This window comes from Sphaerodactylus townsendi, linkage group LG01 (genome assembly GCF_021028975.2).
Source record: "Sphaerodactylus townsendi isolate TG3544 linkage group LG01, MPM_Stown_v2.3, whole genome shotgun sequence".
NCBI lineage: Eukaryota > Metazoa > Chordata > Lepidosauria > Squamata > Sphaerodactylidae > Sphaerodactylus > Sphaerodactylus townsendi.
In genome coordinates, this window is record NC_059425.1 from 29,941,097 (window position 1) to 29,967,196 (window position 26,100).

Below are 26,100 nucleotides of genomic sequence, written 5' to 3' on the forward strand. Positions count from 1 at the left end.
CTTGCAAGTGAAAGAGCACAGCGCAGTTTAGGCTCAGGTATTAAATATAAATATTTGGCCATTCCAAATGTTCTTACTGGAATGCCTGAGGAAATGGGAGAGCAAAATTTACTTGCCCGAGAAACCAAGTTCTGGTGCTCTTGCTCAAACAGCTTACTTTTAATAATGCAGAGCAGTTCATTAGAAGGAAGCATGACTAGGGTATCAACAGGGAGGCCCAAATAACATAATTTAGCTTCAATGTGGGCTCACCAGTCTGTGTTGTGTAGAAAAGATAATGCTTTAGCTGAGAGGCTAGTGTTGTTGTGGTTAAAGCACAGGCGAATCCAAAACTGAAATGTAACACACCAAGGCTCAGGAGCCTGGCAAATGTTGCCCAGCTTCACACACACAATGCGACCAGTAGGGTACCCTGAGTGGGGAAAAGTTTAAGATGTTATATTGTAAGGTGAACCCCAAAATTGTGATTTTAAAGGCCTCTCTACTGAAGCTTAAACCTACAGAGAAAAACTTTGAAAAGCATTTTATTTTCTGAAAAGCATTCTTTTTGCAAACATGCTAAGATGCCTTAACCGCAAACTGCTTGCCTTGCAGAGACCAAGCTTATCTATATCCTGTACCCAAGAAAAACTTGCTAAAACCACCAAAGTTTCTCTTAGAAATACTCTTTGATGTTGTGTTCTTGTGATTCTCAGAAAAGCCACCTGCTCTCTCTTCTCCTCCTGACCCCCTCCCCAGGGAGCTGGTCGCCAACCACGTATACCGGAACGCATCCAAATTTAGACAAGACATAGACAAGAGGAAGGAAGAGTGAAATACTAATTAGCCAATCATTAATTCAATGCTGCTTGTTGACGTATCATTATAAAAATGAATGTATCGCTTGCAAAATTCGTCCTGGACCCAACTAGGCCTAGTTGTTAAGAGCTCTGGTAATAAACTTTCACTGATTTTTCAACCATTTGCCTTTTTGCAACTGAATCGCGTGGTCTTGTGACTGACACTCAAGGGGCAGAGTTGTCAATATAAAAAACAGGATTGAACACGCGTCACTATTCCGGGCTTGTATCCAGAGAGGTGTGCCATGTAGGAACTGTTGGCACACTTTGGTATTAAATGCCTTTAGTGTCACTGGAATGTATTTGTGCCCTCTTTTATTTTTTTTAAAAGCATAATAGCCCTAGTATTTATTTTGCTGGTAGTAACAGCCAGCCTTCTATGGGTGGCCCAACCAACCCGATGGTGAAAATTCACTCCAAGATATGAACTCATTATTAAGTAGCCATTTGCATGGGCTCCATTTGTTTGTGAAAACCAAGATCTTGGATTTAGAGGTGTTAAGGGTAAGATTGTTGTTTTTGCAATATTCAGCATTTCGAGATAGAAGGCGCTTCAGACCTGCTTTTGAGCGTGATATCAGAATGGCATCATCTGCATATAGGAGAATAGGAATGCTGGCTTGGTCGAGGGTAGGGCAGGAGGCGTTTACTTCCTTTAATGTGGGGACTAAATCATTTAAAAAGAGATTGAATAAAGTTGGGGCAAGAATACACCCTTGCTTAACTCCTTTATTTGTTGGTATTTTTGGAGTGAGTAAGCCTTCATTGGTACACTTCACTTGATAACTGATATTACAGTGGAGAGCCATTATTAAAAAGAGGAGTCTATTATCTATTACCCAGTCCAGCCAGCTTCCTCCAAAGGAGGTATCTGGAAACAGAGGCCCCTTCCGCACACGCAAAATAATGCGTTTTCAAACCACTTTCACAACTGTTTGCAAGTGGATTTTGCCATTCCGCACAGCTTCAAAGAGCACTGAAAGCAGTTTGAAACCGCATTATTCTGCATGTGCGGAATGAGCCAGAGTCAAAAGCACTCTTTAAATCGAGGAAGGCAACGTACAGGGTTGAATTGTTTTTTCTTTTGCCCTTCTGTACTTTGATGTTAAGGAATTCAGTATTAGGCAACAGTCTAGGGCTGATTTACCCTGTTTAAAACCTATTTGTTCTGGTCCTATGATGTTATTTTCAGAGATCTATGTAGACAATTTCTCTAGAAGGTGCTTAGCATAGAGTTTTCTCAAAATTGACAATAAGCTGATTAGGCGGCAGTTAGCTGGAATCGTATGGTAGAAAAGGTAAAATGGTTTAAAAGTTTGATCATTTTCTCTCCTAGAGAGAGGGAAAGAATGAGTGAGGATGGATAGTCAAGGGCAGAGGGTGTCAGAGACAGAAGGATGTCTGAGACCTGGGACAGCACTTGTGGAAAACACATGACATGAGAGGGAAGAGTCGGATTGAGCGTCAGGGGTTTGTTCTGCACAGCCCAAATAAGACATAGTGGGGAAGCTAAAAAGGCATCTTGGGAAGGCACTCTACACATGTTTTTCCCCCAAGACATATCAGTGCACCTTACTTTAGCTCAAGGTGTCTTTTTTTTAGAAATGCTTTAAAGTGCGCCTTCCCCCCTAAGCTGCCTGCAAGATGTCTCCTGCCTGGCTGTGAGGAATGCAGAGATCAGGAGGCACCTTATGTTTCCCTCCTGGCCATTTTGCTCTTTGTTCAGTTTCACCCTCAGCTTGTGCCTGACATTTTGTGTACAGCTGAAGTGGGGCAGAGTGAGGGGAAACTGCGCCCAGGGCGTGGGTGCGCTTTGTGCCCTTTCTGCAGTGGCACCTGCCTCCGCCCCACCTCTGGAATGCTCCCTCCATGCCCCGGCCACACCCCTGCACCGGTGCGTGCCTGGGGCATTGTGCTCCCCTTCCCCGTGGGTGCTATGCCACTGAGCTGAAGGGATTCCCTCTGCTGCCATTTGCTGAAGGTTGCCCCAGGATGTTTGCTGTGCAGGGTTCAATCCTGGGTACCTTTTCAGCCAGAAAACTACATAGTTGTACTCAACTGTTCCTACTGATTCTGGAAATATATACTTTTCCTTTTTGAAACCTTTCCAATGAGCTATCTCTGTAGCTAAACAAACACTTGATAGAAGAATCCTATCTGCTTGGAAGACTGGTGTTCCTCCCATTGGAAAGCATTGGGCAGACCTGCCTTCTGCAGACTGATAGTTTTTTCTTACTGCACAGAACTGTGAATTTTTTCAGAGACACAAACGTTCCCAAAGGGAAGAACCTCCATATTTCGGCTACACCCTTATATTAATCAGACTGCTTCCTGGAGTCTCGTATCACTAGGGTATGAAGCTTCAAGCCAGGGAGGAAAAGGAAGTTAATATTTAGCCTTATACCACAGTGTTCTCGTTGTTTCAGTTCCTTTAAAAAAAAAGTTTAAGCAGACGCATCCTGAAGGCGGAGCTCTGTGCTGCTTCTTTCTGGGAAGAGAAAGAGAAACTGACTTGCAGTTCTTGAAGATTAGTAGGGAAACTGGACTAGCAGTTCTTGAAGGTTAGTAGGGAGGTGACCAGTGGTGGGATTCAAATAATTTAACAACTGGTTCCGGTGGTGGGATTCAAATAATAACTGGTTGTATTGTCGAAGGCTTTTATGGCCGGATTCAACTGGTTGTGGTGGGTTTTCCGGGCTGTGTGGCTGTGGTCTGGTGGATCTTGTTCCTAACGTTTCGCCTGCATCTGTGACTGGCATCTTGTGGTGGAAAACCCACCACAACCAGCTAACTGTTTGTTTTCAAGCTGAAGTGGTGCGAACCTGTTGAATCCCACCATTGGAGGTGACTCTTTTGGGGATCTGCTATTTGCAAAGTAAGGCCAAGGATGACACACCTTGGTAACAATATCTGGTGATCTCTTATATCTAGGGCTGCTACCTCTGGTTTGGGAAATTCCTGTTGGACTTGGTGGTAGATCCTGGGACCTTGGGGTTTAGGGAACTCAGTGGGGTACAATGCCATAGAGTCTACCCTCCCAGGCTAGCAATTTTTTCCCCCTCAGGGGTACTGATCTGTGTCATCTGGAGACTAGCTGCAATTCTGAGAGCTCTTCAGGTCCCACGTGGAGATTGGCAGTCTTGTTCCTATTTGTCTGACTTGCTTGCTGAAACAGACTCATCCAGAAGTGCTTTTGGGGAGTTATCAGGTTTTGGGTGAGTTCTATGTGATGATTTATAGTATTATTTCTGTAATATAATATATTTACACATAGCGAAGTATTCTGTATTTTTACAGTTTTCAGAGATGCTGGAAGAAACCTACAGTTATCATAAGGTTTTCAAGCTGGGAAATGCAATCTCTTATATCTAGGGCTGCCAAAATGAGCATTCTTGGAACCTTAAGTTACCGAGTGAGGCTCTTCTTTGTGCACCTGCACTATCAGAGCTTCACCTGATGGCTTTTTTTGGTGGGTGTGCTGAGACGGTGGCATTTATTCAACCACGAGGCACATCTAGCACGTCTCTTTGTGTTCTTTTCTGGAGCAACCTTTAAACTGTACTCTTCTATATCTTTTTCAGCATAAAGATGATAGGAGATCTGAGAACTCGTCTGCCATTTCCTAGATGGTCTTTGTTCTAGAATGCTCCATTTGAGTCCTGGTGCCTACCTAGTTTTGTCTCAAGGCACTACCGTGTTTCCCCGAATATAAGACAGTGTCTTATATTAATTTTTGCTCCCAAAGATGTGCTATGTCTTATTTTCAGGGGATGTCTTATATTTCTGTATTCTGTTCGCCAGGCATGCTTCCAAACAAAAACTTTGCTACGTCTTACTTTTGGGGGATGTCTTATATTTCGCACTTCAGCAAAACCTCTACTACGTCTTATTTTCCGGGGATGTCTTATATTCGGGGAAACAGGGTAGGACCAAAACAGAGCAAACTAGAACAAAGATGGTAGAGGGAATGACAGATTAATTCTCAAATCTTCTGTCATCTTTATGTTGAAAAAGGTATAACAGATAATGAAGACTGAGCTCTCCCAGTTACTGGTTTTAAGAAAATGGCTGCGTTTCCTGGGCCCCTTCCGCACTCAAAAGTGCAGCAGTTTGCAGTCGGGATAAAGTGACCCGCTGTCCAGTCGGTGTGTTTGCATGCCTCTGTGCAGGCAGCGAATGGTGCCCACGGAAGCAATGTGAGTTGCTATGGCACCTTTGCACAGAGGTGCGGTTTTTTAAAAAAACCTACTTCTCACCGATGCGTGGCTACAGAGGTATGCATGACTGGGTTGCTATTTCCAAAATAATGCTATTTCCCTTCGGGAGAGGGTGGTGTAAAAATGTAATAAATAAGTAAGTAAGTAAATAAGTATAAGTAAGTAAGTAAATAAAAAGAGTGCACCCTGCCCAAAAGTGATGTCTCCTGAGATCTTGATTCATTAACTTAGTGACAAGTCTTTTTATTTATTGATTTCAAGTTTAGTTTCTAATCAGCAGTGTTTGACTCAGTAATGCTATGTGCAACTCCCTCCCCACTGCACTCCTGTTTCAGCTATCTTCAGCTGGATATCCAGCTATCTCTCTTCCTCCTGCCCCGACCCACCCAGTCTATCTCTCTATTGTCTACTGTTCACCCTTCTAGTAGTTTTGAGGGTTGTCATTTTCTGAAAATGGATTACAGATAGGATTCCCATCCTTATGCCGAAAAATACCAGATTTTGGGGGCAATACTTTGGGAGGAGGAAGTTTCAGGAGGATGTGATGCCATTCTTTGTGGTAAAGACCTTAGAGACTGGAGGAAATTCCTAGAGGATCACGGTCAGTGCCACACTCACCATTATTTTTCTTCAGCTTCTCAGATTATGAAAGGCCAAAGATTGAAGGTGAGGACAGGGGATAGCTTGCTGCTAGTGGGCAAATGGCAAGCCAATTAGTGATCATCAGGAAAATAATTTCTCCATTATTAGTCCAAATTTTGTTTCTGTTAATTCCCAGACTACTTACTGTCCACTGAGTTCATATAAGCTAAGAATTTTTGACAATTATCAGCTTGGTAAAAGATGGGTCAACTAGAATCCATAGCAATAATTAATTGCGTGTCTTTTCTTTTGTTTCTATATGCAGACAATGGCATCTCAAAATCCATCTACTTCTACCTCTGAGAACGATGATATGCAGCTGCAGTGCTCAAGAGGTATGCCATAATGGAAATGTTTTAGAAAGTTTTTTTCTGCAAATTAAATGTCCTGGAAATTAAAATGGTTTTGGACCACATAGCAAGTTTCAGTCTATCTAGCATTGCATTGACTGGTTTTGGTCCTTCCTGGGGAGTTGGAACTGGAGAATCTTGCTGGTTGGGATTTCTATTCTGCCCCTTGATGACTGGCCTATTTTCTTCTATATAGTTCCATTTTGTTTGGTAAAACACTGACAGATTTAGGAGGCTAATAATACTTTTGTCATTCTACATACTTGTCTTCCTTATTGAAATCCTGTTTGATCTGATTTTATATATGTGCCTAGAAAGCTATTAAGTCTCTTGGCTAATATCACTATAAAGATCTGTTAGTTTTATCTAAATCTTTCTGTTCTTTGGCAAACTATGTTTGCATCTATTTATGAACTCTTGCAGATCTCATCTTTCTACTGAAGCATACTAAAGACTGCTGTACTAAAGCAATGGAAAAACCACTGGCACTCCAGATGTTATGGACTACAATTCCCATCAGCCCCTGCCAGCATGGTCAATTGGCCATACTGGCAGGGGCTGATGGGAATTGTAGTCCATAACATCTGGAGTGCCAAAGGTTCGCCACCACAGCACTAGGGTAACAATCAGGTTCTGGTGATTTGTTGTTTTTCAAAGGTAATATCTATAATTTCTTCAGGGGAAGTTGGACTGCCTACAAATATGTTGTCTTAAGTGCAAAAATAAAATTAAGATTTTTAAAACAGAGACTTTTGAAGGGGCAAATGAACCTGGCAGGTATTTGGCATATTGTTCAAGAAAAAAAGGGAAAAAGAAGGATTTCAGCATTTTCTTAAAGACACCAGTGTTCACCAAGAAAGAAATACAAGAATAAATATGGGATCTCCCCCCCCCCCAAATCTTCATAAAGAAGAGTATAGAGATTATCTAGGTCTAGACAGTTATATAGCGGAGGTACCATTAAAGGGTTTACATCTGAACTAGTTGATAACAATGCAAGAAATAAACTCTGCTATTAAAAAGCTCAAGAGGGACAAAGCACCAGGACTAGATGGATCCTCTGCAGCTTACTAAAGGGTGCTCACACAAAAGATGCTCATCAATGGCTCATCTTCAGCCTGGAGATAAGTGACTAGTGGGGTGCCTGCAAATTAGCCCATGCCTGAAAGCGAAACTAAAAAACAAGCAAGAGACAGCAGCCCCAGACAGGGGATCTCATCTCCCGGTTGGGAGCCATGACAAGATCAGACTGGAATAGGGCCAGATCCAGAGGTGGGATCCAGCAGGTTCTCACAGGTTCCCGAGAGTAGGTTACTAATTATTTGTGTGTGCCGAGAGGGGGTTACTAATTGGTGATTTTGCCACGTGATTTTTGCCTTAGTTACACCCCTCCTCTCAGCAGTAGTGCGCAGAACTTGAAGCAGCCTAGCAGGAGGTGCACCGGCGTGCGTGGCAGCCTGCGCCTGCGTGCATTCATTTCCCGCCCAAGGACCGGCGCAGCGACTGCGTCCTTGACACAGCCCCACCCAGGAATGCCCCTCCCCCGAAATGCCCGGACCAGCCCCATTGGTGCTACGCCACAGTTTGAATCCCACCACCATGGAAACCTGTTACTAAAATTTTTGGATCCCACCACTGGCCAGATCATGACAATGTGGGAGAAATATATATATATTTTAAACGTATTGTCTTCTTTAGTTACCTCAGGACTTCTAATTTGTTAAAGAAAATTTTTCTATTTAGAAAATGGTCACATTATAGGAAAGAGAATATCCTCTGTAATGTTTAAGTACATACACACACCAAAAAAAACCCCCAAACAATCCCCAGACCATATTTCTGTTCTGGAATGCTTGACTGCATTTTCATCCTTTAGCAAAAAGCCATTTAACTGGCAAGTTTTTCCTTTCTTAAAGCCTTTAGTATAAAAACAGTGCACAAAGATCAGCAGTCCCCAACCTTTTTGAGGAGGGTATCTTTGGAATTCTGAAGGAGGGTACTGCACAAAATGGTTGCCATAGAAAGTAAAGCCAGTCACGAAATGGGTGTTGCAGAAGGTGGAGTCATACACACACAGTGATGGGGAAAAGAGGGGAAACTTAAAAAAAATTGGGAAAGAGGAATGAGAGGGAGTGTTAAACCAACACTATGGTGTTAGCTGTTGTTAAAACAATGTTTTTAAAATCTACACAGTCAAACCAGGAAATGTGTTGGTGAATGGCATAGTGCCCATAAGCACTGCATTGAGGACCCTATTATAGATCATGACTCTGATATTTCTTCTTTTATAAGCAAATCTACTGATGAAATAATGGAGCCTATCCTGGATGCCACAGCCCTTAGTGAGGCTGCTAATGCTAGGATGTTTTGTAGGTCCTTAATTTATAGAGTCACCATAAATTGGAAGTGACTTGACAGCACTTAACAAACGCATATCCTGGAATAATTTGAATGCCTACTAAAGCTTGTAGTCTCTTATTTTAGGGTTCAGCATCTGTAACCATCTGTGGTGGAACAGGCTTGCTTTGCCTGGCAAGCCCTATTCTGCTTCCAGGCCTCTACCAGGGGTTGCCACCTTTTCCTGGAGAGGGCTTGCTTTCTCTCTGGGTCAGCGGTTCTCAACCTGCGGGTCGCGACCCCTTTGGGGGTCGAATTACCCTTTCTCAGGGGTCACCTAAGACTCTCTGTATCAGTGTTCTCCACCTGTAAAATGGATAAATGTTAGGGTTGGGGGTCACCACAACATGAGGAATTGTATTAAAGGGTCGCGGCATTAGGAAGGTTGAGAACCACTGCTCTAGGTAAACTGCTACCACCACCTGACCATTTGAGGAACTACCCGCTGGAGATGACACCTCAATTCCAATCACTCCTGCCCACAGATGCTTTTCACTAAAAGTAAAGACATTGGGAGGTCAGATCGTGGATCTGTTTTGTTTTGTCTGATTGTGCCCCATGATTTCTGCACACAAAATCTTCCTGGTCTTGTGACTCCCTACTTGTGGTGCCCCAGCCCTCCCCAGTCTCCCTGCTGGCTACTGGTAAGTGGGGTGCGGGGAGCTGGGCGGGGGGACATGGGGAGCAGAGCGGGTGGGTGGGTTGTGGGGAGCTGGCAGAGGCGTATCTTGAAAAAATGGAGCTGGGGGGGGCAGAAAACTCAGATTTTGCCCCCGGCCTCAGTTTCCCCTGTCTTGGGTTCCACAGGGCAGATTGGAGGTCCTGGAAGAAAAGCTGCTTGCCAGCTGCCAGCCTTCTCCCCTCCTATTTAGATAGCACACCCAAGACAGTGGAGGCATTCGTGGTACAGAGAACTGTTCCTCACATCTAAGGTTTAAAAGTATTTATTAAAAATTAAAATGGTTACAAGTATGTTTTAGATCGAGATTGAGCAAGGGTTCCCAAAACAAAGGAGATATAAACGCAAATCCTCTATCCTTCTCTCTAAACATACCCTAGCAGATGTCAAAATAGGGTAGGCACTTAAATTTTGGAAGGTTACAATTCTCAAAGAGTTCCCATTACCTAGCAGGCTGTGCCAGCTCCCGGTGCAAGCACATGGTTCAAAATGGCTGCTGTCTCTAGCGCCCAGGCAGTGGGGTCCCTTCAGTGACCCAGCGGAACCCTCTCTTCCCAACAGTTTATTAGTTCCCTGGGCCTACCCTCTTTTGACCTAGTCAGGCTGGGTTAAGATATCTTTTTCTCCTAGGTCAGGTAGCTCTTCCTGATGTCCCTCTGGAATTTTTAAACCCTCCAAATCTATGATACCTGATTGGAGAAGGGGAGGGGAAAAAAGCAGGGAGGAGCCATTCCTCCACACCATCTATTATATTGTATTTCTCATACTATGACCATATTTGTGTTGCTTTGCTGTTGAATGTGTCCAGCACTGGATAAAGAGCTGCATTTAAGTCATCTACCACTATCAGTTCACTTCTGATTTATCCCTCCTTCAGTCAAATGATGTTTTCCGTTAGGGGTGTAGATGTGACCCAATGACAAATGCCAATCCATAATCTCCCTTTAAAAAATATAAATCTTTTGTCTTTGTCTTTTGTGTTCATTGTTACTGAAGTCTTGCTAACTGTAACACTTTTTATAAACCTGATAAGGTGCTGAGGAACAAAGCGCATCTGAAATTCCTTGTAAGCGACGGAAAAAAGGTGGCAAGTACCAAGCCTTTGATCTAGAGGAGAAACTGAAGCTGAAGAAATGTAAGTCTGAAGGGAATGGTGAACAAAAGGCCAATTTGATGTGATGGTGGTCAAGGGAAAGGAACAGGGTGCGGATAAGTGGACCAGAGCCATTATCCTTCCTCTGGGCCGAGATATGAGAATGCTTCATTGCTTAGTGTGTAATTTGTTCAGACCAAGAAACCAGGTTAGTTAATTTTATTCAAAGCAATTGTGGAACTGGAGTGGGCAGGTTGTCAACACAGGGGGGGGGGGGAAAGGACTCCCACCTGATGCTGACACCTCAATTCCAATCACTCCTGCCCACAGATGCTTTTCACTAAAAGTAAAGACATTGGGAGGTCAGATCGTGGATCTGTTTTGTTTTGTCTGATTGTGCCCCATGATTTCTGCACACAAAATCTTCCTGGTCTTGTGACTCCCTACTTGTGGTGCCCCGGCCTTCCCCAGTCTCCCTGCTGGCTACTGGTAAGTGGGGTGTGGGGAGCTGGGTGGGGGGACATGGGGAGCAGAGCGGGGGGGGGTGTTGTGGGGAGCTGGCAGAGGCGTATCTTGGAAAAATGGAGCCGGAGGAGGAACAGAAAACTTAGATTTTGCCCCGGACTCCATTTTCCCTAGTTATGCCTCTGCCACTACGCCAGTCCAAGCTAGTCAGCAGTCAGCTTCCTGAGAGAGTCCAGGAAGCAGGGTCAAGCAAACCAGATAGCCACAGGCCAAGAAACTTGCACAGAGGGGAGTAACCAATATCAAGGTTGTCACAATCCGGTTCGAGGTTGAAGCAGAGTCTGGAAACAGAGCAGTGGAGTGCAGGCAGCATTAGGGAAAACAGCAAATTGCATCCATGACTTCGGCTTTCACAGCAGTTCATTAAATCCATCTGGGCTGCTTGAATGGGAGGACTGCTGCAAAGACTCTGCACACTCTGCTACTCAGCACTGGCTCTGCGAAAGTGCTGAACGTCTTCTCTCAGCATCTCCCAGCCTCAGCATTGTGTCTGGAGAATCAGAAGAATGGTTGCTTCTGATAAAGAAAACAGTTAAGAACTTAATTTCATCTTTGGCATCTGGTAAATCTCCAGGTGAGGATTTAATTCCACCTGACTTATTTAAATTTTTTTCCAGTTGGTGGTCTCCAGTGTTAGCCAAGGTATTTACTCACATTAACAAATTTGGTATCTTCCCCAAAAGCTGGAAATTAAGTATAGTGATTCCAATCCACAAAAAAGGTGACAAAACCGATCCAAAGAACTATCGACCAGTAAGCTTATTAAATACAGCCTCAAAAATCTACGGCAAATTTTTATATCAAAAATTAGAAGATTGGGTTATAGACAACCATCTAATATATCCACATCAAGCAGGTTTTAAAAGAGGACAATCTACCATCGACCACTGTCAAAGCCTTTACAATCTGGCATTTTCAGGAATAGAAAGCCCTACCAGAGCCTTATATGTGGCTTTTGTAGATCTGGCCACGGCTTTCGATTCAATTGACAGAAACAGACTCTGGTCAAAACTAGAGAAATTAAAAATCGATCAACGTTTGTTATTCCTTCTTCGTGAATTACATACAGACACCCAGGCTAGGATTAGAGTTGGTACGATGGGCTCCCTAACAAACAAAATATCAATTAAACGAGGTGTAAAGCAAGGCTGTGTCCTAGCTCCACTACTTTTTAATCTCTATATAAACGATATTGTACAAAGGTTATCAGGACCAGAATACATAGCCCCCTCTATTAACCAACAGAAAATTCCCATCCTATTGTACGCAGACGACATGGTCCTAATTTCTCAAACCCGATTGGGATTAAAAAGACTGCTCAATAGTTTGGGTGAATACTGCAAGGAGGAAGCACTTTCCATCAATTATATCAAAACAAAGGCTATGGTATTTAGGAAAAAACCGAAAAAACACTCCTGGACAATACAAGGAATTCCTATAGAGCAATGCAGCTCATTTAAATATCTAGGAATTAACTTTAGTGAGACCTTAAATTGGAAAGTGCACTTAGGAACTTTAAGAATCTCAGCTATAAAAATAATAGGGGCAATTATGAGATTCTACTACTCAAAAGGTGGTTGTCTTGTAGATCCAGCTATAAAACTGTTCGAAAGTAAAGTCATCTCACATATGTTATACGGAATAGAAGTTTGGGGCTGGAATGACCTCATACTCAAGACACTGGAATCCATTCAGAACCTTTTTTTAAGACGGATTTTGATGCTGCCAAAGGGAACACCGGCTGCACTAATGAGGGCAGAGTTAGGTTTACCATCAATTGAATCACGTGCCCATCTTGCAATCTTGAAGGCCTGGAAAAAAAACAGCCCAGATAATAAGGAAACCTTTGGTCATCAGTCTTTTACTCTCCTGATGACAAAAAATAAAAACCGCTCTACCTTTTTCGAAAAAATTCGATCTCGGTACACTATTCCAGATGATCTATTAAGAGTTTCAACATCCAATGCTGAACTCCGAGACTGGGTGTACAGAGAAGATGCCAGAATAAACAGACAATTAATAGTCCAGACAAAAACTGCTCCATGGTATAAACTATTTAAAAGAGATCATACTAGAGCTACATATCTGACCACTACACTAACAAGAAATCTAAGAATAGCTTATACTTCTATTAGATTTCAATCAATGCCTTCAGCTGTGCTTAGTGGCAGATACACACGAGTACCATTTTCTCAGCGCTTTTGTATCTGTGGAAAACAAGAGCCTGAGGATCTCTTCCATTACATACTCTCCTGTCCTTTATATTCTGAAATAAGGAAAAGGTTTTTGGAGCCAATACTACCGAGGACAGCTTTTTTGTCTGATGTAGAGAAACTGATTTTCTTATTATCTGATATGGATTCCTATGTTTCTTATAAGATGGCTCTCTTTGCCCTGGCGGCTAGGAAACTACGAGCAAAGTATTTAAAGCGCTGTTTGAACTGATGTTCTAAAGTACTGGAGAGTAACTTAGATGAGCTGAAGAAGCTGCAAAAACATCTGACGTACTTGATGGGGCATTTTAATTTAGAGATTGCGAACACTAATAATTTATATTTTAATGTAAAACTAAATTATTGTTTTAATTTAAATTATTGTTTTAACTAAGTTACTGTTTTAACTGCATGTATTTCTGTATTGTTATAGCCAATGGCTCAAACAATAAATACTTGACTTGCTTCTGATAAGCTCTGAGCCAGGTGCCTGTGACTGTAAATCTTCCTGCTCTGTTGACACAGCTGGGTCCTCTCTGTGAGCCTTGAGTAGGTTCTCATCTGATGAACTCTCAGGTGGAGTGGGGGGTGGTCGTGGTAGTGACAGTGGATGACATTCCATGTGTTAGGGCTTGTATCACATTAAATCATTGAGATGGTGCTGGAATTTTAGGTGGGAAAGTACCATAGATGACTTAATTACCTTCGAGTAGATGCATTTCTGCTGTTTCCTTTTTGCCATGCTCAAAGTGCCTTTAAACTGTGTGAAATTTCATTGGAATCCCATCTTAATTTTACTGTGGCCAATATCACAAACCGTGGGGGTGGGGAAGCCTGACATAGGAAATAAAGATGGAGCTGAATTAGAGGTCCCCCTTAAGAGGTCTTTCTAGGGTTGTCAGGTACTGCTTGCCAACTGGTGGGAGGGTTGTGGGGGTGTAGCATCCCCCTGGAGAAAACTGGTGGGGAAAAATAAATAAAGTCTCATCTATTTACAGGAAGTTCTTACCATAGAGTTTCTAATAATTCCAAGAGCTACCCAGAAGTGACAGGGAGTAGTTCTGGGAATTGCTGCAAACTCTATGACTTGGTCTCCTTTCTTGATTTATGTATTAAAACAATTTAAGGGTAAGTTTAACAGGGGTGGGGATAGAAGACTAGGAGCAATTGTGTTAAATAATATTAGGATAATATAAATGAATGGGCTAAATATGTAAATTGTGTTGACTTAAGAAACAGTCATAACGAATATATAACAGAATGGTTTATAATGTGGGGGAGTATACTAAGTTGAAACTCACACATCTGAGAGTAGACAGGGAAGTGAATGGTTATGTCTTGCTATGTGTCTTGTCTTTTTATCTGTGGGAAATTTCTTAATTTGTTTCTAACCTGTATTTGTCCAGAATAATTCAATTCACAGCAGTAACATGCCAGACATACCTCTTAATTGTCACGACTTTGTACACTTATGCTATCCATCTGTCCAGAATAATTCAATTATAAATTCTTTCTGTCATTCTGCTCTTTAGATGAAAATTTGGAATCACAGACAAGGAAGATCCTCAATAGGACATATGAGAAATTATCCAAAGTTTTATCTCGAGATGATATGCCGCTAGAAGTTCTCTATCTCAAGTGAGTCTTCTTCCTAATTTCTGTTCAGTTTTCAGATACATCTTTAAACGTGGTTGCAGAAATTAGAACTACCGGTATATTTTTCAAGACCAAACTGATGCCTCTAATCTCCCGTTTCTTTTCCCTGGCTGAACCAAGGATCAAGAATTTATGGAAAAAAGCCTTTTAGTTTAGGAGGTCTAAGCCACTTAGAAATTAGGCCATGTTCCAAATTAAGTGGAAATATTAATTAAGCTGAAACTTAACTTCGTTCTGCAATTAATTGGAGATGATATCCCAAATCAATATAGACTGCTTTTTATGTATATATGTACTGCTGCAATGACATTGTATGCTCAGAAGTGGAGAAAAGAAAAAGTACCAACCAAGGAAGACTGGATACAGAAGGTCACAGAATATTCAGAAATAACAAAACTAACAATTTTAATGAAAGACAGTAAGAGAGAAATTGGAAACCTTTTACAGATTATCTATTGAGAAAATATGGTAGAAGAGTTATAATCACGGGATTTGAGACTTAAAAGAGAACAACAGACTGAAATAGTATATTAGAGATGATATAGAGTGTAACTGATAAGATGTTTTACTTTAATTAGATACATGAACCTAGAATGGATTAGAATTCAATACAGAGACAGCAGGAAGTTGTTATTTGGATATTTTCTTGTTTTCTTTTACTTTGTTTTTTGCTTTTCTTTTTTTGGTATTTTATAATTATGCTTTGGACTGTGCGGTGAGGTGTGAAAGTGTGTATGTTTATTGTTGTTGTTTTTGTGTTTCTTCATGTTGAGAATATACACACATACATATATGTCTGAAACTTAACTCCTGTGCTATGTGAGCAGTAAGTATACTGTCTCACATGTTTTTCTTGGTTACTAATTAGGCTGTCAAAACCTAAGCTTTGCCATGCTTCTTTAGCTTAACATTGAACTTCTGTTTGTTTTAATGTTATTACTGTTATGTGTATCTGTACCCTTTGGGTGTGGATAGTACAACAACCACCACCACCCCCACCCCCCCCACCCCCCCCCCCATGATTTGAAAATCGAGCTTCAGCGTCTATGGCACAAACCAGCTGAGTTTGTCCCAGTGGTAATCGGCACGCTGGGCGCCATCCCAAAAGCACTAGGGCAGCACTTGAAACATCTTTGAATTGACAAAATTAACATCTCAAATTCAGAAGGCAGCCCTGCTGGGATCAGCATGAATACTACGCCGATACATTACAACTTCCTAGGCCTCTGGGTGAGGCTCGAATTGTAATGAAGGCCAACAACCAGCTAAAGATCTGGCAGCTGTGAAATCTACCATAATAATAATAATAAAGGTGGGCTGATTCAGTGTGATCATAGACGAGCTACTGTTGTTGGTGTCTACGTAAAATCACTTTTTCTTCCACAGGACACGTCTGACCCACTTGCAGGAAAAGACTTCCTTGGACCCCATACGCATTGGGCTTTGTGGACGAACAGGGGCAGGGAAGACATCCCTGCTTAATGCCATTCTAGGGAAGAAGCTGTTCCTGCCGGTGTCTGGGAGCAGTGTTTGCACTTCGTGTGTGGTAGAGGTAAAGACAAGTAGGGCTGACCAGTATGAAGCCACAGTTCATCTTCTCTCAGATAATGTGAGTATGATTATTCTATATGAAGCAAAGAAACTGACTTAAATTAGGTAACTGGGAGTCCTTAGATCTCAAGAGATCTCAGACTGTACTATAAATTCTGGATGCAATCCAGATCTGATACATGTGAAATAACCTTCTCAGAGGAAGACCTCATTCCTGTGGCTCATGACATGTCTGTATTACATGCTGTTTCCTTGAGCAGTGAAAAACAGCAAGGACAGAGCTACCTGGCTTAGACTCCTTTGGATTTAGAAAACACAAGAGACTGAAGGAGACTTTGTCATACTTGCTTTATTTTAAAGTGTTTAAACAGCAAAAGGTTCAGCCAAAAAAGACAGAAGATGCCTAAAAGGCAACTTGAGAACCACTCCAGGGTGTATTCTCGTTTTCTGCTAACTCCAGCTAGACTTTAGGGCAGCAACAAGGGAACACACAGCTGTCCTTGATTGCCTTAAGAGTCTTGGCAGGCCAGTTTGTTTTAGGACTGGAAGTTAAAACTTAATTGTTAGGAAGGCTGTTGACTCTTTTTTGCACTTGCACTTTTTGCCTGAATGGTTGGTATGATGACACCAGGTTATGCATCTTGAGCTGCATGATTATGCCGGTCAGTCCTCATGTCAGGCCTGTCATGTGAAGAATGTTCCTTACATATGGAGAACTAGAGCATAAGTCCCAGGATACAAATGGATCATTTAAATCTGTTGGAAGGAAGGGGAGACAGATACTTAACAAGAAAGTAACTTTGTTGACCTAACCATGATAGAAAATGAAAAGAACTGGAACTAGACAGTATCATAAAACAGAGACTGAACCAAACTGAACCTTAATTTTCCAGGCTGACTTTGGCAAAGTTTGATCTTTTACACCTTTGGAGTCCTTCGTACCCTCTCGACTTTTTTTTCCCTTTCTTTCTTTGGAACCTAGTAACAATTGATTTCATTTCACTTGACAAATACAATATATCAGCCCCAATAATAAATTGTGTTTCAGAATTTTGTTTAACTCTAGGTGTCTCAATATGAATCAGTGCCAAATCTAGATACCTAGAAGGGGTAATGCGCACTTTCCCCCCAATCTTATGATCAATGATATTTAACAATTTTCTATTTATTAAGCTCAAGTCTGCGCCAGTATCAATACAACCATCCATCCAAACTTTTCCCCCAAGAAGAACTTTCATGGTGCGGAAAGCCCCCACTCATTGTCTCTGATTTTTCTGAAATAACATGATCGATGTTCACAAGCTGTGATTTTCTTGCTCTCACCACAACGCTTGAATCAGCAGACTGGGCCTGGTGTCTGTGATCTCGGAGTCTTTTGACTTTCATCTCAGTGTCAGGTCATGGTTGTCTTGCCTTTCTCATTACCACCTTCAAATCAGGGCAATTATTATGGTAATGTCCCTTTTTGCTACAGTTAAAGCAAACAATCATTTTAGATGTAGATGGCTTCGTTGGCCAACTAGGTTTCCAAGGCGAGTCTCTCTTTGGTGCAAAAGCCCTACTGTTTGGTTCAGGAATCTTATAAGTGTTTTTAAAATACACATGCTTTCCTTGGGTGAAACGAACCTTTATTTCCTCTTTACTTTTTATACTGGCCATATGATTGACAAAGGGTGCCAATTCAGATGAATCAAAGCCGTCCTTAGACTGGACAATAGTAGAAATATCTTCTGGAAGAATTTGAAAAAATTGTTCTTTTACAATTAATTGGCACACTTGCTCCACTGATTTCACATTGGCAGCTCTAAACCATTGTTGAGCAGTATGCTTGAGTCGGGCCATAAAAGCAGTATAATTTTCTTTGACCCTGGGAAAAGCTCTCCTAAATTTGTCTCTCAACTGAGTCTCTGTTTTCCCAAACCAGGCTAAGGCTTGTTTCTTAAAGTTCTCAAAAGTAGCTTCCCCCTTGAGAGTTAATTCGCCCAAGAGTTGTGCCAGTTTGGCAGACACACACGGCCATAGGGCTTGTATATATTCTTATTTGGGGACCTCATTATCTTTTAATTCAGCTTCAAATGAAGCTAAAAAGCTCTGTACAGACTCACCTGCTTGGTACTGAGGAAACCGCTTTTTTAGCCACGCTGCATCTGCCTCTCTCTGTCTGTCCTGTACTAACAGGTTCATGGTGGTCTGCTGAGTGTTCATAATGGTTTGAAGCATTTTAATCTATCCCTCTGTGCTGGTCGGCACTGATGAATCGTCCATCTCCAGGCTTTCCTGTCTGGCTCCTCTGATTACTGATGGCTCTCTGGAGTACATCCCTGGCCTCTCACCATCATCATCACTGAGGGTCATCAGTCTCTCACTTGCCAGCAGTTGTTTCCACAGATAGAACATTTGCTCTCTGAAAATTTCTCCCAGCATGCAATCATCAGGTGCAAATGATTTCAAAGCATTGTTGGAATCAGATACTGTTAGGCTTTTCTCCACATGCCCCCTTAAGCTAAAATTTTGTGGTCAATACTACAAAATTTATAGCACAACTATAAGAGAGGTAGTGCCATCATAACCTATTTCTTGAAGTGGATTTTGTTAACTACAAGCAGCAATATATTATCAATTTCAAAGAACATTATAGTTATAATTCACCTATGAAACAACAGAAATTATTTCATGGTCTTATATATTAGCCACAATGACTCAAGGCGTCGGCCACATCATTGAAGGGTTGGGGACCACCAGCAGATTTGCCTCTGCTGCAGAACGGCTGAGGGCCAAATAGGGACACATTTGAGGGCAAGATGGACTTGAGAGGTATGAGGGCCCCAGGTCACGCAAAGGGCCTTTAAAGGTCAATACTCAACACCTTGGAAAGGTGTGATCCGTGTTATTCCACTGGGAGCCAGTTCAGGCGGCACAACACGGCGGAGATGTGGTCCCTGTGCCACCTGTGCGGAGCTGGGCCACCACACGCTAGACCAGTTTCAGCTTCCAGATCAGCCACAAGGGAAGGTGCCCATAGAGTGAAGATTACAGTGGTGTAACCTGGAGGTGACCGTAGCATGGATCACTGTGACCAGGTCAGCCTAGGAAAGGTAAAGAGACCAGCCACCGAGACTGGCCTGACGATGATGGAAAAAAGGCCACCTTGGGTCACATTGATTTCACTCAGAGAGACACTTCACATCTAGATGTGTCATCCTTCCCCACACACTACTTAAGTAGGTATCTTTCATGTCAAAAGATTTGGGGAGAATTGCTTCCAGCATCAGGAGGCTGGAAAGATCTTTTGCGTATCTTGGTTGGGGAAGCACGGAGCTCTAGTAGCAGCATGTTAATGGGAAGATGTGGGAGGAGAGGTTAACTGGAAGTAAACCAGCATAAACTTGGCTTTAAGTTTGCAAATGAAGAATGCCTTTTCTCAAAATCAAATTGTGTCAGGTTGAGTGGCTGACCCTTGTATGAATAACAATTGACAAAAGCTCCCTCTTTCCAGCTAATTTCAACGTTTGAGAGAAATGTGTTTAATATCTGAAAAACAAACTACAACCTCCTTTCGGTTTGGCTAAGTGAAACCGAGTTCTTTGCACTAGGATTAGCCAACCCTTTCTTTTTCCTTTAAAACATTGATAGCAATGAGAAGAGTGGTTTTGATTAGCACAGCCAAGCAGGAGTTGAAGATTAACCCCCCTTTTTTCATTTTTCTGCAATCTAGCTCTGAATTAGCGCTGTACATTCATGCACAATTACTTCCTGTTTTGGTTTCACTCTGGAGTCTCGTACATGTGTCTGTTTATGAATAAAGGTGGAGAGAAATAGAATTTGTTGCACAGCAAAACTGCTTACAATCTCTCCTGTTTCTATGTATGTCAATATCTACTCTAAGTTTAAAAGCCTCTTTACCTGATACCTCACTGATAGGAGTGGAAAGAAGAGCTTAAGAATCTTGTGGAGGTTTTGAGCAAGAATGGAAATGATGGTGGTGATGATGATGATGATGATGACGACGACGACGAAGAAGAAGAAGATGACAATGACTGTAATGAATGTGTGAACGATGCCGCTGAAAAGCTCCGTACTCTTTATGGGGAGGGAGCTGAAAAAAAGGATTATGAAACCTTATTGAGGACTGCATGGAAGGTTTCTATTCCTCCCAGAAGAATAATTTCTATCAAGAAACAAAAAGTGAGTGCTGTCTTCTTCCATTTGCCTTCATTGTCTGATGTCTTGAGTGGGGACTGTTCTTGCACCCAGGAATGTCCATACTTCAGCTACTTGACCCATTTGCTATTTTAAACCTCATGTTGCCACATGATGTCATGTGGAAACATGAGGTTTAAAATAGCAAATGTCATCATGATGACATTCCACATGATGTCATCCTGTATCTGTTCACAGACCTCTAACAGCCTCTTCCTTTGTATTTTTTAAAAATGAACTTTCTGGGCAGGACACTATTGGCACAAGCAGTTTCTTGTGTATGAAAGGCAAACAGTACAGTTGCAGGTCTTCTAGTCAATTATTCATTGTTGATGATGACAGCAAAGGGCCAGCTCCTTGCAGCAATTGCAGGAATAAGCATAAGAGAAAAGAATCCCCCACACATCAGAGTCCCAGTAGATATTATGGCAGTCAACTCATGGCCACTAGCACCATTTTTGGAAGATTTTGGCCATTGAAAAAATTTGGTGAGGTCCTGACTCTGATCAGGCCCATAGCACACCGGGACCAGGATAACTTGTTTCCTCTCCATACCTGTTCAAGCGAATCAGCCCCATCCACTTCTCTTTCAATATTTGAAAGGCATGGGGGATTTGGGGGGAGGGGGAGGAGAAGAGCCCAATGGGCCATTGCAATTTTTTTTAGATGGCTCAAATTTTCTTTAAAATGGTACTGGCAGCCAGAAGTCAGACTCACAGCTGTCATGATGTCTAGATTTGCACTTAGCCTGCATTTTAAAAAATAGGGGAAATCTATGAGATTGTCTACAGTTGCCTCTTCAAACACCTGGTATTCCTGTGCAGAGTTACTCATGCTGGTGAAAGTTTTTATTTAAAAAACAGAAAAGAATTGCTCATAGTTCAGTCTGCTTTTTTGGCAGGGGCGGGAATCCTCTGGAAGTAACTTTGCAAATACAGGGAAGTTTTCTTTCAAGGGTTTTTAAAAGGTATTGTGTTATTCCTATGTTCCTCGAAATAAAAAGAAATTAAAACAGGGTGGGTGGAGAATCTTGAGGCTCATGTACACTGAAGGTTTTCCTATTGTGTTCTCATATCAGATGTGAAAGGGGTTTTTTTCCCCCAGAAATTCCCCTGAAATCCCCCTGAAATTCCCCTGGGGGAATTGAATTAGTTGGTTAGATCAACAAAATATTTGATGTTTAACTCCATGCAAAAACAATCACATGAGGAAGAAAAATACATGATTGCTGGCCATTCTTGATATTCATAACATTAACAGCAGGGGGTACATTGGATTGAAATCCCTTTAGAAGCCCAGTTTAACCTCTTCAGTGTATTGATTTTTGTGTTACAGGAAGAGGAATTCTCCAAAGAACTGGATAAGTATATTCGTGTTCGGGATAAAGGCACTGATTGTCTCTGGCCGCTGATCAAGAATGTAGAAGTGACTATTCCAAGATCAGAAATCCTTCCAGAAGGCATCATATTTTTGGATATTCCTGGTACAGGGGACTTCAATAGCAAAAGGGATGAAATGTGGAAAGAGGTGACTATTTACAGGGAAGGTGTGAAAATATTCTGATATTTGACATGTCTTTTATCCTTTGATTTCATTGAGAAAAGCCCCCAACAACTTAGTTCAAAATCTCTCTCCCACTTTAGCATTGCTAACAGAAATGTTGTTAATTCCTCTTTACCCAGTTTCTACCTGAAAGCCAGCAATATGTTTCTTTTCTTCTTTGTAGGAATTTGAGGTCTGTTTTGAAACTCTTCTATTTGGGTCAAAAAATAAATTCAAAAATAGGAGAAGCAGGAAGGGCGGTTCTGAAAAATTGAAGATATCACAGTACACATGTTCAGAGGCAGGCAATGTCTTCCCAAACTGTCCTGCCTCCTGCTCGAGTACTACCATGTGGTGTATGACAAACAAATAAGAGAAATTGTATTGTAGAAAGCTTCATAGCCAGAATGACCTGGCTGTTGTGGGTTTTCCAGGCTGTGTGACCCAAAACCATGGTCGCACACCAGGGGGATGGGGGCGGGGGAAATGGTGCCTGGGGCAAAATGGCACCCGGGCCCCACCCCCTGTGGCACCCCACCGCTCCATGGAGTCCCGCCCCACTGCAAAAACAGCCTGCTATGGGTTGCGGGGCCTAGCTGGTGGGGTAGGGCAGCGCAAGGGAGGAGAGGGAGCTGTGTGTGGGGCGGTTTCTGCCCCCCACATGAACCCAATTTCTTGTGCCCAGGGTTGGATGCCCCCTGGCCCCTTCTCACTATGCCACTGCCCCACACTCTAGAAAATCCACAACAGCCAGTTAAAGTTTGTTAGCAGCAGTAGTCAAGGAGTCATTCCCTAGTCATTAGTTGGAGGTGCCAAGGATTGAAAATAAGCCCTTAGGTCCTCCCCTATATGGTATCCTATGTTACATTTATCTGTATCCCTTTAACGATGCCTCAGTATGGTGAATTTCCATCTCTGTATAGTTCAAATGAAGAATGATCATCTTCCAGTCAAAATTGTAAAGTTTCCTTTACAGAGATCTTTGATTCTGACCAAAGTTTGTAGACCTAAGATATAGGATTGTCTTTCTGAGAGTTCATTATCTGATGCAATGAATTTCCCTTTTATTTTAAAAGAGCATTAACAAATGTTCAGTCATCTGGATTGTCAGTGACATTGAGCGTGTTGTTGGAGAGAAGACCCAGGACCAGTTACTGGAAGAAAGCATCAAGGCCTTTCCAGGAGGGATGTGCACTGACATTGCCCTGGTGGTCAGCAAATCAGATAAAATAGATCTTGATGAATACAGAAGGTATTTGCAAAGATCCGTCTTGTTGAAATGATGAGTGCTACGGTGCAAACCTCTCCACTGACACTGGGAAAGAACTGCATAGTCTAATTCATTGGTTCTCAACCTTCCTAATGCCGCGACCCTTTTATTCAGTTCCTCATGTTGTGGTGACCCCCAACTCTAACATTTATCCATTTTACAGATGGAGAACACTGATGCAGAGAGTCTTAGGCGACCCCTGTGAAAAGGTCATTCGACCCCCCAAAGGGTCGTGACCCCCAGGTTGAGAACCACTGGTCTAATTTAACGTCACATAACTGTAATTTAAAATTATCCACCTAGGAAAATTGTCACTTACAATTCTCATTTTTGTGAATTTTCTTGCAATTCTGATCTGAATGCTATGCATAAACAACCCTGGCTCTGTTCTTTCTAATGTATGGTGGCTGCTTTCTGCCACAAACATTTTGAAATTAATTTATTATGCTGTTCTAAGTAAATCTTTTTTATTTCCAGGGAAAGAAAAAATGAAAATGTAAGTATAAATTCTGAAAACCTGACCCATGTGGTTGTTTCAAACTCTTCCATGACAAAAGTTTCATATCAGCAATCTGTTTGCTCTTACTTGTAGGATGAATTACTGTAAATACAGCCAATCTAAGTTTTGTTTCATTGATGGTTGAAGGATAGAGCTTGTGTCAGTTCCTGGGTTGAGTGAAAATTTTAAAAAGAAAAAACCCCTGTCACTCTCTTTTCTGTCTCATTGCCAGTCCTTTGTGGAAGAGTGTGAAATGCTAAAATGAAAAACAAAATGGGGGGCACAAGTTAGCTAATCATCTTTATATTTAATTGTCTAAGGGTTTGGATGCCCAAGCCCAGTGCATCCAGAGGGCCCGGCAATCACTGTCCCACCCTTCCAGCCCAAGTCAGGAAAATGCCGCCGCCGCGGAAGGTCAGGAAAATGCCGCTGCCACTGCCCCTTCCCACCCCCAAGTGCGCCGGGCCATGCAGGGCCCATCAAATGCCGCCCCCTCCCACATCCCCAAGTCAAGCTGGGCTGCGGAGGGCCTGGCAAATGCCCCCTGCCCCCCTTCACCCCAATCATCTACATCCCACTCTCCCCCACCTCTAGCAACATCTTTCAACCCTCTCGCACAACTCACCTTGCCACCCTCCCCCACTCCTAACCACACCTTTCAATACTCCTCACCCCAAACTCACCTTGCTGTCCTTCCCCCAACTCTAGCCACACCTTTCAACCCCCACCCCAACACTCACCTTGCCACTCTCCCCCTCCTCCACCCCAAGCCACTCCTCTCCACCCTTCCCCCACTCCAACCTTCACTTTGCCACCCTCCCCCACCCCACCCCATGCCATTCCTCTCCCTCTACCCCTATCCTCACCTTCCCACCTACCCCAAGTCACACCTCTCCCACCCTTAAGCCACAGAACCAGACTCAGGTAAGTGGTGCACTGTGAAGAAGGGTGGGGTGGGGGATGCTTCAACCCTAATGTAGCCCATTGTGGGCAGAGATGCTTCCTCTTTGACCCTTTGCTAGGAACCATTGCCTCTTTCCTGCAATGGGCTTTGCTACTAGTCAGGGGCGTAATTTGTGGCAGACCGGTAGCCAGGGGACAAAACCTCCGAGTTTGGCCCCCCCCCCACTGGCATGACAGGCCACCCTCCCCCACCATGACCAAACAATGATTTTTGTACCAGTTCACAAAACACCTCCCACTCCCATCAAAACATATATGACTCCCCACCAACTCTTTTCCTAATTTTCTAATCACAACAACCCTATGAGGTAGGTTGTTAGCCTGAGAAAACAACTCCAAGTCAGTTGCAGAGAGTGGGTATTAAGCATGTAAATCTGTCTACAAATCACCCCAGCAATAGAACATTTTACCAGAACAAATGTCAGCATCATCTCTCACAAAACATTCTCAGTGGAATCCACTCCCCAAACAGCATCACTTTTCAATGGTGGTGTTAAGAGCTAGGGAGCTCAAGATTCTTCTTTTTAAATCTACCTTAAAGGGAGAATCTGGGGTCCCCGGTTAAACAAAACAGAATAGAAGAGTGATGCTGTTTGGTGATTCTCCCCACCCTGAAAACAGCATCACCTTTTTGAGGGGTTGGAGATTCAGATGAAAACAACAGCTTAGATCTCGGGCTGAATCTGGGCAAATTGGAGCACATTCAGGACAAAAAATTGTCTGATTACAAGTCCTGCCCAAATATGAACAAATGTGAATGGGCAAGGTATTTGTTTTTTGGGGGTATGCAATTGTTTTTTTGTCTGCCTGCAGGGAGGCGCATTTTTAAAAGCTAATTGGCACCATGATTTCCAGGGCATCATCCAGAGATTGCTCTCTGATGAGTACCCACCTCGAAGTTTCAGATGTTTGGTTCAGGGGCAGCAAAGTTATGGATTCCCAAATGCACTGCCCTCATCCCACATTGTTTTCAATGGGAGCTAATCTGAGATGGGGGCTACCCCATTTGAGGGACCATAACTTTGGTCCCCCTGAGACATAACTTCACCAAACTTTGGAATTTGGCATCATTAGGAATAGTTAACAGACAGTACACCTCAGAATTTTTGGTGTTACTAGCTTTAAAAATGCACCCCCTGCAGGCCAGAACGTGAAAAAACACTTAAAAACATTTAAAACTTACACAAGATCTCAAATGTTGGCCCCATGTTGTGACCAAATGAATGCAGCCTTTGGGGACTTATAGGGTACACCCCACTGTCCCTAGGCAGGAACATGCACACTGCTGCTAGTATTCTTTTTATGTTACTTTATTAATAATACTTTCCCAAATGGAGTAGATACCATTTATTCTGTAACTTTTTCAAATTTCTTCCAGTATGTGCAGTTTCAGGAGCGGGACTAGAAAGTATGAAAATCACTCTGGAGCAAGCCAGAGTCAAAGAGACTCCCCAAGCGGTCTCA

At 42.5% G+C, this 26,100-nt stretch overlaps 1 protein-coding gene across 1 annotated transcript in view; it reads left to right on the forward strand.

Annotated features, from left to right (window-relative positions):
- The first annotated feature begins 1,282 nt into the window (after positions 1-1,282).
- Positions 1,283-26,100, forward strand: part of NUGGC (nuclear GTPase, germinal center associated) — a 35,104-nt gene continuing 10,286 nt past the window's right edge. Inside the window, exons 1-11 of the mRNA XM_048504636.1 lie at positions 1,283-1,343; positions 3,266-3,400; positions 5,964-6,033; positions 10,158-10,259; positions 14,488-14,593; positions 15,998-16,220; positions 20,084-20,347; positions 21,698-21,889; positions 22,981-23,156; positions 23,652-23,670; positions 23,994-24,087. Coding sequence (XP_048360593.1) covers positions 5,967-6,033; positions 10,158-10,259; positions 14,488-14,593; positions 15,998-16,220; positions 20,084-20,347; positions 21,698-21,889; positions 22,981-23,156; positions 23,652-23,670; positions 23,994-24,087 — 1,243 coding nt within the window. The 5' untranslated portion in view covers positions 1,283-1,343; positions 3,266-3,400; positions 5,964-5,966. The remainder of the gene's footprint in view (positions 1,344-3,265; positions 3,401-5,963; positions 6,034-10,157; positions 10,260-14,487; positions 14,594-15,997; positions 16,221-20,083; positions 20,348-21,697; positions 21,890-22,980; positions 23,157-23,651; positions 23,671-23,993; positions 24,088-26,100) is intronic.